Genomic DNA, 12,931 nt, shown 5'->3' with positions numbered 1-12,931 from the left:
GGCTTGGATAGGAATATGTTTCTTCTCGTGTGTACATGTGAGATCTGTTTTTGTCCAAGACACATATGCTCTGCAATTACATGCATATAGGTTTATTTGGCCTGTTTGTGGCACAACTTCCATAGTATACAGTATATACCATGTGGTATGCTTTATTGCCTCTGGAAGTTCTGGGATTCTGGGAAGAAATCAGCTGATTAAAATTGTTTATCAGATTGGTCTTGCATTCAGAGTGTAGGAAAAAGCTTGAAATGTTTTCAAGCAATAATTATTTTTCCCATAAATGTGTGTCATTCTTATGCATTTAAAATTTCCATTTAATCTTTAAAATAAATATGAGGTGGTGTATATACAGATCTCATGCTCGTCTCGAATACTGGGAACACATAAGCTAGTCAAGTCTGACTATAAAAAGCTCAACATTTAAAAATATCTTGTACTATGGCAGCAATAATTAAGAGGTTTGAAATAGGAAGCAGCTATTTTGACCCCACATGGAGGATACTTCAAGAGCCAAACAAATTCTCTGAGGATAAAAAGGTGCTGGGGACATGCTGGGGTGATCAAGTATCCCAAACTACACTAGGATGTACTAGCAAACTATTCTGAGAAGCTATTTGGAATTCTTGCCAGAAAACGCCTCTAGTCTCATTAACCCACCAACATACAGTAAGCAGTTGGAGTTTTTTAACTATCACTGGAACATTGGAACTGGTTTCTATGGTTGACTGAGACCAAAATATAGCTTTTTTAGCTCAAAAACATGATGTGAAGGGAACAGTTACCATGGTTATGCAGATGCTGCTAATGCTCTGGTCTGCTTTTCCAGTGTATTAAAATAGGTGAATAATAACTTTCTAAAATTACATGAAGAAAAGACAGAAGTTCATTTCATTTGCACTGGGGAATAAAGTATTAGTGATAAAAGAAATCTGCCTTAAGAGACAAAGCCTGTTAAGTAAAAAATTTAGGTGTTTTTGACAGCTCAGGAACATAGCCCAAATTAGATCTTTGTCACCTTGCACAATAGTCAGAAGATGATTCATACTTCTCTCAACTAGGCCATTTCAGTGCCCTATTTATTGTATTAGTAAGTGACTACTGATAAATCACAGCTTGCACAAAAGGGTGTAATATTAACTTATACAAGTGAAAAAAGAGGACATCACACATGCTCCAGCATCAGTGCACAGTGCTTCTTTTAGAACTGAGTTTCATTTATTACCTTTTAAAACTATAATGGATTTTGTGCCTTCATATATTACAGGATGCCAGAAGTACTTTCTTCTAGATCTTAAGATCATTAAATATCGATTTTTTTCCTGAGCAAGAAAACTGTAGAAGCATCTTTCTCTTGACATCTTTAAAACAAGCCAGAACTTACTTGTTCACTTTAACCTTTAATCATCCCAAAGGAAGGTTTTATTGCCCAAAGGTTGCTGTTTTGTGGCTTAGGACACTTAATGGTGATTATCATACAATTCCTTGGGAGAAACAACATTAGACAAAAAGGAGACTTGAGGTGTGTTTGGCTCAGATAAAATTATGTTTCCTCACTGCATCTAAACTCAGAGGGTTCTTGGTCTTGGATGAGGAATGGTTCCTGTCTTTTGTTCAGCTGCAGATAAACATGAGTGTTATTATTGCAGTAAATCTGAGTGTGTGACTTTATTGATCTCTGTACTAAACTTAAGTGGAGACACGTAAGTTACTGGGGTCTTTTGCTCACTAGAAACATCTGAGCAGTGGGAGACTTTGGCAAAAATCTCTTTTGTCTTTTCATCTGATCACATTGTTGTGTAAAATGTAATATGTTTCAAATTGGTCAGTTTATTAAATCTGCTTTAGCTACAAAGTGTGAAATTCTGGGGGTCCCAGTGGGACCACCTAATTAATTAAAGTCACGGAATAACATGTTTCTGGGGTTCAAAAAAAAAAAAAAAAAAAAAAAGCTTAAAGGACACAATAGAGAGAAGCGGCACACAGATGTTACACAAGCAATGTGAGGTTATATTGAAGATAGCTTTTGTAGCTCTGACTGGATTGTAGTATCGCTCTTGTAGTCCTCCAATTCTGTGACTGGTTGCAAACCGTTGTGGCCGTACTACCCCCACTGGTACCGGGTGCAATATCAATACAATAAAAGCACCCCAGCTTGTACTTATGCAGACACCTAAATGAAATAGAGCTTTGACTACGCCACCCCTATATTATGGGGAAGGGGACCCCTCTCACAGGCCACTCAACCAAAAGAGTGTCTAGAGCCAGCCAATAGTACACCTGCATCAATCAGAATATAACATTGCAGTACATTTTATTTTACAATTATAAAAAAAACATTAAGAACAAAGAGTCTTAAAGATTGTAGTTACTATTGATAACTGTATGGGATTCAGGCTACTTACCAAGACTAGTTAGCATAGCACAGGCCCCAAATAAACAAATGTGGCCAAGGAGGTGCCCAAGCCCACGGTGCTCTTCACCCAAAAGTACCCCCAATCAACGACCAATGACCATACAAACCCACGCTCACCAAATAAAAATCACCCACAGCAATACTACACAACAAATAAAACACCCAAAGATGGCACAGCCAGAGCTCCCACCCCTTGACCCCAAGCCCACCCCTTGACTACAAATCAGAGAAAAGAATAAAAGTAAACACCTTCCAGGGTGCAACCATGAACAAACGACCTGTGATATGCTATTACAAAGATCCATAAATAACAGTGGTAATACCTAAAAACCTCAATCCCAATACTATATCCTAAACCAGAAACTACAATCCATAAAAATAGATACAAGAAACACTTATACCATTTGCAAGGCACACAATTCTTGCCTGGTTGGCTACCCGCTAACACACATACAGGTACAGAGTTCTTTCAGCGGCGACAGCAACAAACAATCCCCACCATTCCTTTGTTTAACCAATCAGGAAGTCAACTCACCTGGGTGTGCTCCCCTTTTATCTTTCCCTGGAAATCAGCATGCTGCCTACCCACGTTCCATCCACCACAAAGTGGGTGTATGCCTCATTAATGGCCATGTTCACTTTAATGTGAAAATGTGAAACCCCTAAGCATTCCACCATACTACATTCACCCGCTTCTTCAAAGTTCACCGTCCCGGTGAACACAAATCCACCTACTGGTTACTGCCAAGGCCGAAAAGGAATGGGGGCACCGCCTGGTGTAGGTAAACTTAATACAGAGTTCAAAGTAGCTGCACAAGGAAGCCGAAATGGATTGGAATTCTGTCCGGCTGTACTACGAGCAGAGCGTCGTGCCACTAATTAAAGTGGCTCATCTTGATGTTCTGGGCTACCGACCACAGTGGCCACTGGGGATAGATTCTCACTATCTGACAACTCTTGATCACTTAAAACTTGGCCTAAAGTCTGACATAGGGGAGGGTCAACCCTAGCTGTGCCCTGTCCTGTCCTCACTCTAGATTTCACACAAACCACTATTTCAGCAGGACTAGTCTCCTCAGACTCTGCCCGAACCCTATCCTGAGGTGATGAGGTCGCTAAGGTCACTGATGTGTGGCCCCCTTCAGCATTCAAGACGGGCTTCATCTCTGATTTATGAAGGACCTTACAGCCTCCCCCTCCCTCGACTGGCCTAATCTTATACAAAGTCCCTATGGTGTCCAAACAACTCAGAACTTCAAAGGTAGTTGAGCTCCATATATCCTGAATTTTATGTCTACCCTGAAAGTGATTTCTGCAGCGAACCAGAGTGCCTGTTGGCAGTATTGGTGCTGCTTTATTATATTCCCGCCTACGGTAAGCTGCTGCCAACTCCAATTGCTCCCTTGCATTAGCATAGACTTCAGACAGATATTTTTTATGTTGGTCCAACCAATCTGAAGGGTCCAGAGTCTCACTTTCCTCCACCATACTCCCCAACAACCGATCAATTGGCAACTGTGGTTTTTGTCCAAATAGTAGCTCGTAAGGAGAGTGCTGCGTGGACTGGTGTATAGTGGTATTAAACGCAAATAACACGTGAGGTAATAACTGCGGCCATTTTCGTTTCTGCTCAGGTGGCAGTGTGCGAAGAAGATCATGCAACGTCCGATTAAAGCGCTCACACTGTCCATTACCTTCAGGATGGTAGGGTGTGGTCCGGCTTTTCTCAACACCATAAATCTCACAGAGATGCTTCAAAAGTTCTCCCTCAAAGTTACGCCCCTGATCAGAATGGATTCTTTTTGGTACACCATACACATAAAACCACTTCTCTGTAAGAACTCGTGCCACCATACTAGCCCTCTGGTCAGGTACAGCATAAGCCTGGGTAAATTTTGAAAACACATCAGTGAGAACCAACACATGCTCCTGTCCATTACTTGCCCTTTCTAAAACTGTAAAGTCTATAGCCAGAATTTCCAATGGTCTAGTGGCCAACAAGCTACCCATAAATGTTCGTATTTTGGGCTGCATAGCTTTGGCCACTATGCACCTTGTGCACTCCGTACACCATATTTTTATGTCCCGCCACATCTTTGGCCAGTAACACCGCTGTCTCACCAAATCTGTAGTGCACTCCACCCCCTGGTGGCCATGACGGTCATGAAGAGCTGTCAGCACCTCAGTCTGTAAGGCCTTAGGTAATATTAGCTGGAACACGATGTGCTTATTAGGGGGCAACTGTATTCTTCTATACAGAACTCCTCCCCTTTCCTCAATCCTTGGCCACTGTCTAACCAGTTCCCTAACCCCTTCTCTCTCACCTTTCAGCCTTATGGCAGTAGGTGCCTGTCCTCTCCTCCAATAAACACCAAATGCTGCAATGATGGAATCAGCAGCTTGCAAAACCTGCAGATCTGCCAAACTACGCGATGGAATAGCATCCACTGCTAATGATAAGACCACCTGGGGCCCCAAGGTTGTTCCATTTGCCACTAACGACACCTCAGGAGGAACTGAAATACCCTCAGCATTTCCTGAGGCCTGATCAACAACAGCCAGCAGCCAGGATAGCGCATCAGCATTACCATTAGCTATACCTGGCCTATACTTGATCTCATAATTAAACAATGCCAACTGAGTTGCCCAACGCTGTTCCACTGCTCCCAATTTTGCCGATTGCACGTAACTTAGGGGATTTTATTGTCAGTATACACAACAAACCGGGTACCTAACAAATACTCCCTAAACTTCCCCGTCACTGCCCATTTAAGAGCCAGAAGTTTAAGCTTCATTGTACTATAATTGGACATATTGCGCTCACTAGGGCGCAATCCTCGACTAGCGAATGCAATAGGGCGTCGCTGTCCCCCCTGACCTTGGGACAATACTGCTCCTAATCCTGCCGACTACGCCAAATGTGGCTGTACTACCCCCACTGGTACCGGGTGCAATATCAATACAATAAAAGCACCCCACCTTGTACTTATGCAGACACCTAAATGAAATAGAGCTTCGACTACGCCACCCCTATATTATGGGGAAGGGTACCCCTCTCACAGGCCACTCAACCAAAAGAGTGTCTAGAGCCAGCCAATAGTACATTTGCATCAATCAGAATATAACATTGCAGAACATTTTATTTTACAATTATAAAAAAAACATTAAGAACAAAGAGTCTTAAAGATTGTAGTTACTATTGATAACTGTATGGGATTCAGGCTACTTACCAAGACTAGTTAGCATAGCACAGGCCCCAAATAAACAAATGTGGCCAAGGAGGTGCCCAAGCCCACGGTGCTCTTCACCCAAAAGTACCCCCAATCAACGACCAATGACCATACAAACCCACGCTCACCAAATAAAAATCACCCACAGCAATACTACACAACAAATAAAACACCCAAAGATGGCACAGCCAGAGCACAGGGGCAGCCCACCCCTTGACCACAAATCAAAGAAAAGAATAAAAGTAAACACCTTCCAGGGTGCAACCATGAACAAACGACCTGTGATATGCTATTACAAAGATCCATAAATAACAGTGGTAATACCTAAAAACCTCAATCCCAATACTATATCCTAAACCAGAAACTACAATCCATAAAAATAGATACAAGAAACACTTATACCATTTGCAAGGCACACAATTCTTGCCTGGTTGGCTACCCGCTAACACACATACAGGTACAGAGTTCTTTCAGCGGCGACAGCAACAAACAATCCCCACCATTCCTTTGTTTAACCAATCAGGAAGTCAACTCACCTGGGTGTGCTCCCCTTTTATCTTTCCCTGGAAATCAGCATGCTGCCTACCCACGTTCCATCCACCACAAAGTGGGTGTATGCCTCATTAATGGCCATGTTCACTTTAATGTGAAAATGTGAAACCCCTAAGCATTCCACCATACTACATTCACCCGCTTCTTCAAAGTTCACCGTCCCGGTGAACACAAATCCACCTACTGGTTACTGCCAAGGCCGAAAAGGAATGGGGGCACCGCCTGGTGTAGGTAAACTTAATACAGAGTTCAAAGTAGCTGCACAAGGAAGCCGAAATGGATTGGAATTCTGTCCGGCTGTACTACGAGCAGAGCGTCGTGCCACTAATTAAAGTGGCTCATCTTGATGTTCTGGGCTACCGACCACAGTGGCCACTGGGGATAGATTCTCACTATCTGACAACTCTTGATCACTTAAAACTTGGCCTAAAGTCTGACATAGGGGAGGGTCAACCCTAGCTGTGCCCTGTCCTGTCCTCACTCTAGATTTCACACAAACCACTATTTCAGCAGGACTAGTCTCCTCAGACTCTGCCCGAACCCTATCCTGAGGTGATGAGGTCGCTAAGGTCACTGATGTGTGGCCCCCTTCAGCATTCAAGACGGGCTTCATCTCTGATTTATGAAGGACCTTACAGCCTCCCCCTCCCTCGACTGGCCTAATCTAATAGATACAAGACACACTTATACCATTTGCAAGGCACACAATAATAAAAACAAAAACTCAGTGGAGGGAAGAAACAGTGGCCCGCAAGCACCCCGGCTGCAATCCCACTCCAGGTAACAGGCACTACTGACACCACTATGATTGCTTGCTCAGCATACTTGCTCCATAGCTAATACGTATGCAGACAACGGTAGACCAGCAGCGCCACTTAGGCCACGGTTGATACCCAACCACGCCGGCCGTTGAGTCTGCCAAGTGCACTTCTCGGATTCTCGCCTGGTTGGCTACCCGCTAACACACATACAAGAACAGAGTTCTTTCAGCGGCGACAGCAACAAACAATCCCCACCATTCCTTTGTTTAACCAATCAGGAAGTCAACTCACCTGGGTGTGCTCCCCTTTTATCTTTCCCTGGAAATCAGCATGCTGCCTACCCACATTCCACCCACCACAATGTGGGTGTGTGCAGAAGTATGGTAGTGTGGTTTCTATTTGTAGATTAAGGAGCATATATGTGTATGATGTGATCAGGGGCTGGGGGTGTGCAGTAGTGTTCTAAATTGTTCATTTATATCCCATAATACCAAAGTATGATTTTGTGGTCACAATGGGCTCTTTTGCACACTGATTTGCCATATCTAAAAGTTTTTATTTAATGATGTGAAAATGAAATATGCACCAACCAATCACAGTTCAAAGCCTTCCTCACCCATGAAATGTTATTTTTGATGTTTTAGAACAAGGCCATGTCTCTTTGTGCAGGTCAGCATTAGAAGAAGGTCTATGGTCCTCATTTGTTAAGCAAAATGAAAGAATACAGGCGAGGGTTGGTGCAGAGGCACTTTCTATCCACAAAGGGAACCTTAGACTAAAAGGTTTGAGAACTGCTGCTCTGGGTGTAATTACAGAGATATTAAAGAAATCTCGTTTCTGTTATTTCTTTCTTATGAGTAGGTTTTATTTCTATGGTTTATTGTTTTGTTTTTGTTAATTGTTCCTTTTTTACATTACAACAAGGCATAGAAAACACATGAATGCAAACAAATGCAGCATTGACAAGCTAAAATCCTTTAGTAAACCAAAGGCCAAAGAAGATGCATTTTATACATATCTATGTGTGCGTCAACTTATTATTATTATCTTGCCGCTGGATTGGTGCCAATCACTATAGCATATATATTTTTGTGAAAAATCAATATGATTGTATTAAAGATTTTTTCCTGAACAACTGCATTAGACAAGGCTTTATTGTTTTCTCATATTGCTGATTATATTGTTCTGATTAACATTCAAGTAATCCTTCTTTCTGATTTTACAATAATAATATTATTAATAATAATCATTTTCTTTTTTAGTTCTTATCATTTTTTTAATACAAATGGCATCGTAACAGTACAGTACATAGAAGAAGGTTTTCAAAACATAATTCTGCTACTACATAAAGGCAGTGAAAGCTACAACCTTTTCAAGATGAAGTATTTGCTTTCACTCTCACATAAAAACAAAGCCAGACGAAACAGGAGCACGGACACGAGTAAAATTGAGTGTCATTGCAGAGGCATGTGAGTGATTTTTTTCCATTAACAAAATGAGCCAGGACTGAGAATTGTAGAAAGACAGAGTGATGCAGAGAGAGAGAGGGAGACGCATATATTGTGGGAGTGTAGGTGGTGGGCACTGTGGACATCAGCATCATTGCTCAATATTCTTATGTTTAGCCCCCTCTCTACCATTCATGATGTCACTGTAGCAAAGCAGCCAATCAGGTGACTAAAACTTCTCCTCTCTCTCTCTCTCTCTCTCTCTCTCTCTCTCTCTCTCTCTCTCTCTGGCTCCGCCCTCCCCATGGCTCCTTATACTCCACTCGTCTCAACTAGAAAACATACAACGTGCTCCTTCTAGCAGAGCACACACACGCGCACTCACCATCACCACAAACACACATCAAGATAAGAGAGGGAGAGCGTGAGTGAGCTTCCATGTGACGCTAGCTGACTCCCTTGTGCTCTCTCTCTCTTCCTACATTGTCTGTCTGTCTCTTATGCTCTTTGTTCCTTTCTACTCGCTCTCTGCCTCTCTTTAAATCCTCTGTATGTCTCACTATGTTCGTTTCTACCCCCTCTGTCTCTTTACATTGTCTGAACCTCTGACTCTCTTTATTCCCTTTATTTGTTTCCTACTCCTTATCTCTGACATGGATTTCTTCTCCCTTCCAGGCAAATGCGTGCTCCTGACAAAGACGGCACGATAAGGCACGACCACCAGCAGAGGGATCTTCTCTATAAACAGCATCAGCAGCAGCTGTGGCAGTCTGAAGACCAAAAGCTACGTCACTGTCCCACGCTCCCCTGGCTTGCAGCTGTAACATGGGCTGCTCGTCCGGCCGCCTGCCCTGCCAGCCTCCAGCCCCTGCGCAGCTGCCCACCCTGGACCCTGACTGCAGCCTGGCCCAGGATGGGACGGCACCCATACCAAAAAGCCCAGAGAACCTCTCCACACTGGAGCGGCTGGCTCAAGCTACCGGGGGTACGGAGAAGTCGTGGTACCGGTGCGTCTTTCCCTTCGGGGTCATCTCCCTGGTGATCGGTATGGCAGGCACAGGTGTTACCTTCACCTTTAACACCCTGCTGCAGACCAAGGTGGTGTCCCTGGTGCTGCTGGCCGTGGGCTTGGTCATGCTGCTAGTGGCGGCCGCATGCTGGAGAGTCCACAGGGCCAAGAGGAGGGAGAAGAAGGAAGGGGGCTTCTTCAGCTCAGAGCAAGGGACCCTATGAGACACTTTTATGTGTACCCATCAGTGTTTTCTCAATTTTTGGAGGACCTTCTTCTGCTTTGCACTGGCTGGATGGTAATTGGTGGAACATAAATTTAGCCTTGAAAGGTAAGTTTCAAACCATACAACTAGACTGTACAGAAGGCCTTTGGGACATGGAGATGTTCCTGCTCTCTGCATAAACAGTGACTCACAACAGCTTGAAAATAGGACGTTCCTGAAATATTTACTACAGCTCCTTACACTGAATCTGTGAGGGCATGCACTGCGAGGATGCTGTTAGTGTAATGTGTTTGCCCTCATTATTGAACCTTATTATGAAAAAACAGTACAGCACAGTCTCCAAGGTCCCTGATAATGCTGCAAGTCTATTCCATATTATGAACATTGCTCCCAAAGGAACGTCAGGATCAAAGATGCGTGGAAGGCTCCACTTCCCGTGATGGAGGGGAACCTTCAAACTGTTTTACACACTGCCTGAATGTCAGTTTCTACCATAATAGAGACACAAAGAGGTGGAGCACCCCCCGATTAATTGACCGTCAATTCAGTCAGTGGAAGAAGAGGAATGACCGTGAGGGAGATTGAGGTCAGTAGGTCCAGTACTCAGAAAAAAATAACTGCTTATTTCTATAATTAGGTGGATTAGCAGGGCATAGCATGTGAAAAGACTGAAAAGTCACCTGAGAAGACTTTCCCAGGACGTCTTAGGAGTCCCCCTTAGAATTAGACAACATACCAGGATCGGCCTGGTAATCAAAACTGTCAGTCTCTAATGTGATATGCATGACTTTGGAGAAGAACGTTTTGTAACCAAGAATGGTGCAAGTCAGTGTGTGTTGTTATAGATGATATATCTTGCAGAGATAGAGGTATATTTTGGTAGTGTTGTGAAAAAAGTAAAATGTGTGCGTGCATGAGCATTCTCTCATGTGCTTGCATGTGTGTTTCTGCACAGTATTCGTGAAAGCACTCAGGTATTGTACGAGTTCTCATTTAGCTCTAAGACTGGTTACAGACAGAAGGTGCTCCAGGTCTAAACAGGTCTTTCTCCACTGCTGAACTTAGCCTTGAGCACATTGACTCACTGAGCTTTGGAGAACAGAGTGTTAACAGTCAATATGTTACGGAAACATATTACTCTCTTATTAGCCGCTTTGCACTTAGTCATTCTGTTGTGCCACTGAACACTGAGTCATTTTACTCTCTATGAACAAATGAATGTATCAATAGACTTGATAAGTAATCAAAGTAGTGCCCTGCTATGTTGTGATAAATGGCCATTTTAGAATATGCAGCAATGTAGGACAACAAACAAAATCTGGATGTCACATCTCTGGTTCCTCAAGTACTGGTAATGTAGGTTACTTTAGCTTTTGTACATGTTTTAGAAAGAGGTATTTTCCATCCCTGTGAAAAGAATTGGCAGACTGTTTTGTATTTTGCATCTATTCTTTCAGTGCCTGTCTTTTTACATTAGATATTTTCTTATCTGCTATTACTGGGGTCTTTCCAGTGTTGGAGTGCCAGGAAAAAGACTGCATCACTAGGAAATGGTCAGTATTGTTTTATACCAGCTCATTGATTCTGTTTCCAAAAATAGCAGTAGCACCAGACTTCACGAGAGCAGTGACGGGTATACCTGAGTTCCACTGAAGCCGCGTGTGTGTTTGACGGAAGGAAAAGACCAAACACACACACGTGCATGCTTCATACATGTACCCTGTACTGTGTGGCAAGCTTATCTTTTGTGTCCTGAGGCAGATGACAGACATTGAGACAAAGGGAGAGATATAGAGAGAGGCAAACGGAGAGGGAGGGAGCGAGGGAGAGTGGCAGAATGAGGGAGGGGAGGCTTTCATGAGAGTTCATTGATAAAAAAAAAAAAGGCATCCGGAAATAGCCCTGCATGCTTGGAATATAAATAAGCAGAAAGCCCTTCATGAATCCTGTGTTATGTGACGTTGCATCTCACACATACATTACACATTCTACATGGTAAACTGTAAACATGACTCATAAAATTTACACTCTGCATTTCCGAAGGGATTAGAACATGCACTCAATCATGTTTTTTTCCCTGATATTTTGAGCTTACCTTCTTTAAAAAGGCTTTCCTGATAGGTTCTTAACTGTGCTGGAGAAAGTGTTGTATATCGGTCATTAAAGAACCTATTAAAAAATGTTTTTATATTGCTGGTTCTCAAACCAGTCCTCGGGTTTGGTCCATGTTTCTACTCAATTTCAACTCCCATACATAAAAATAGAACAAAAATGTGGACTGTCTGAGGATCAGTTTGAGAACTGCTGCTGTATAGCACCAAAATGGGTTCTACTACAGTCACAAGTCAAAGAACCTTTATTGGAAGAATATTTGCTATAATGCACTCTTAAAAACAATGGTGCCAAAAGGCTATTTGGAAAGATGCCTTTTAGTTCCCTAAAGATTCAATGGTTCTGGAAAAACTCAAGAGAAGCCAAGGCTCATTAGTCAACCAAAAATGGCTCTACTGAGGTTTCTCTTTTTTTTAAGGGAGTAACCCCACTTAATCAGTGCTGCTCATGCACAGCTCAAATCTAGAGAAATCTAAAGGCAAGTCAACTCCCAAAGACATATTCTAAATTAGAATCTGTCATATAGACATACTGTATGTTTCATCATTTGCTTACATGCCTTGAAATAAGTGAAAATATCTCATGTTTCTGACAGAAGCTGTCACATTTTGAGGGATACATATGGTATATGTAGCTTTTCAGCCAAGACTATACAGTAGAGGCTTCCTGGTGCCAGTATGTATGTAACACTGTGTATATATGTGTTTTGTTTTTTTTGTTTTTTTTTTAAAGGCTATGTATGTTACTAGATTTCTACGTTTTTGGACTATCCAAATAGAGTATTAAATACAACGACGCAATGTGAAACCAAGCTGTGTCTTTGTGCTTATTAAGACTGCAAGTGGCTTTATTGATTAATTAATGGCTGATTCTCACTGCCCTCGTTGCGGGACGGCATTAATTTACATCCTTACATCTAGTGGAGAAGAGCTCTGTCTTTTTACTTGCCAATTAACATTCACATGAGCGTCACGACTCACGAGCTCACTCCCTCTCCCCCTGTGGAGAACCACAAAGACTGTTTTCAGTGCTGCCTCTATCGTTTAGGAAGATGCTAAAAATAACTCTGCATGAGAGAGACGGAGAGAGTGAGAGACTGCATTGCATATCTGTGAACAGAGGGTGTCTCCAAATGTAACACTTAAGACAGCCTCTCCTATCTTGCCACACCTGGAGA

General features: G+C 42.6%; 1 protein-coding gene across 1 annotated transcript; it reads left to right on the top strand.

Annotated features, from left to right (window-relative positions):
* Nucleotides 1-8,709: 8,709 nt before the first annotated feature.
* LOC108424880 (transmembrane protein 100-like) lies at nt 8,710-12,565 on the top strand. Its single transcript, XM_017693157.2, has 2 exons — nt 8,710-8,831; nt 9,083-12,565. Exon 2 carries the CDS (start codon nt 9,233-9,235, stop codon nt 9,638-9,640), a length of 408 nt encoding a protein of 135 aa, XP_017548646.1. The 5' UTR covers nt 8,710-8,831; nt 9,083-9,232; the 3' UTR covers nt 9,641-12,565.
* Nucleotides 12,566-12,931: the final 366 nt, after the last annotated feature.

The sequence above is a fragment of the Pygocentrus nattereri genome, chromosome 13 (genome assembly GCF_015220715.1).
Source record: "Pygocentrus nattereri isolate fPygNat1 chromosome 13, fPygNat1.pri, whole genome shotgun sequence".
In the NCBI taxonomy this organism is placed as follows: Eukaryota; Metazoa; Chordata; class Actinopteri; order Characiformes; family Serrasalmidae; genus Pygocentrus; species Pygocentrus nattereri.
Note: the sequence above shows the minus strand (reverse complement) of the source record. Positions and strands in the feature narration are given on the sequence as shown.

Coding starts and splice junctions, on each gene's coding strand:
- LOC108424880 (XM_017693157.2), top strand. CDS start 9,233: ATGGGCTGCTCGTCCGGCCGCCTGCCCTGCCAGCCTCCAGCCCCTGCG.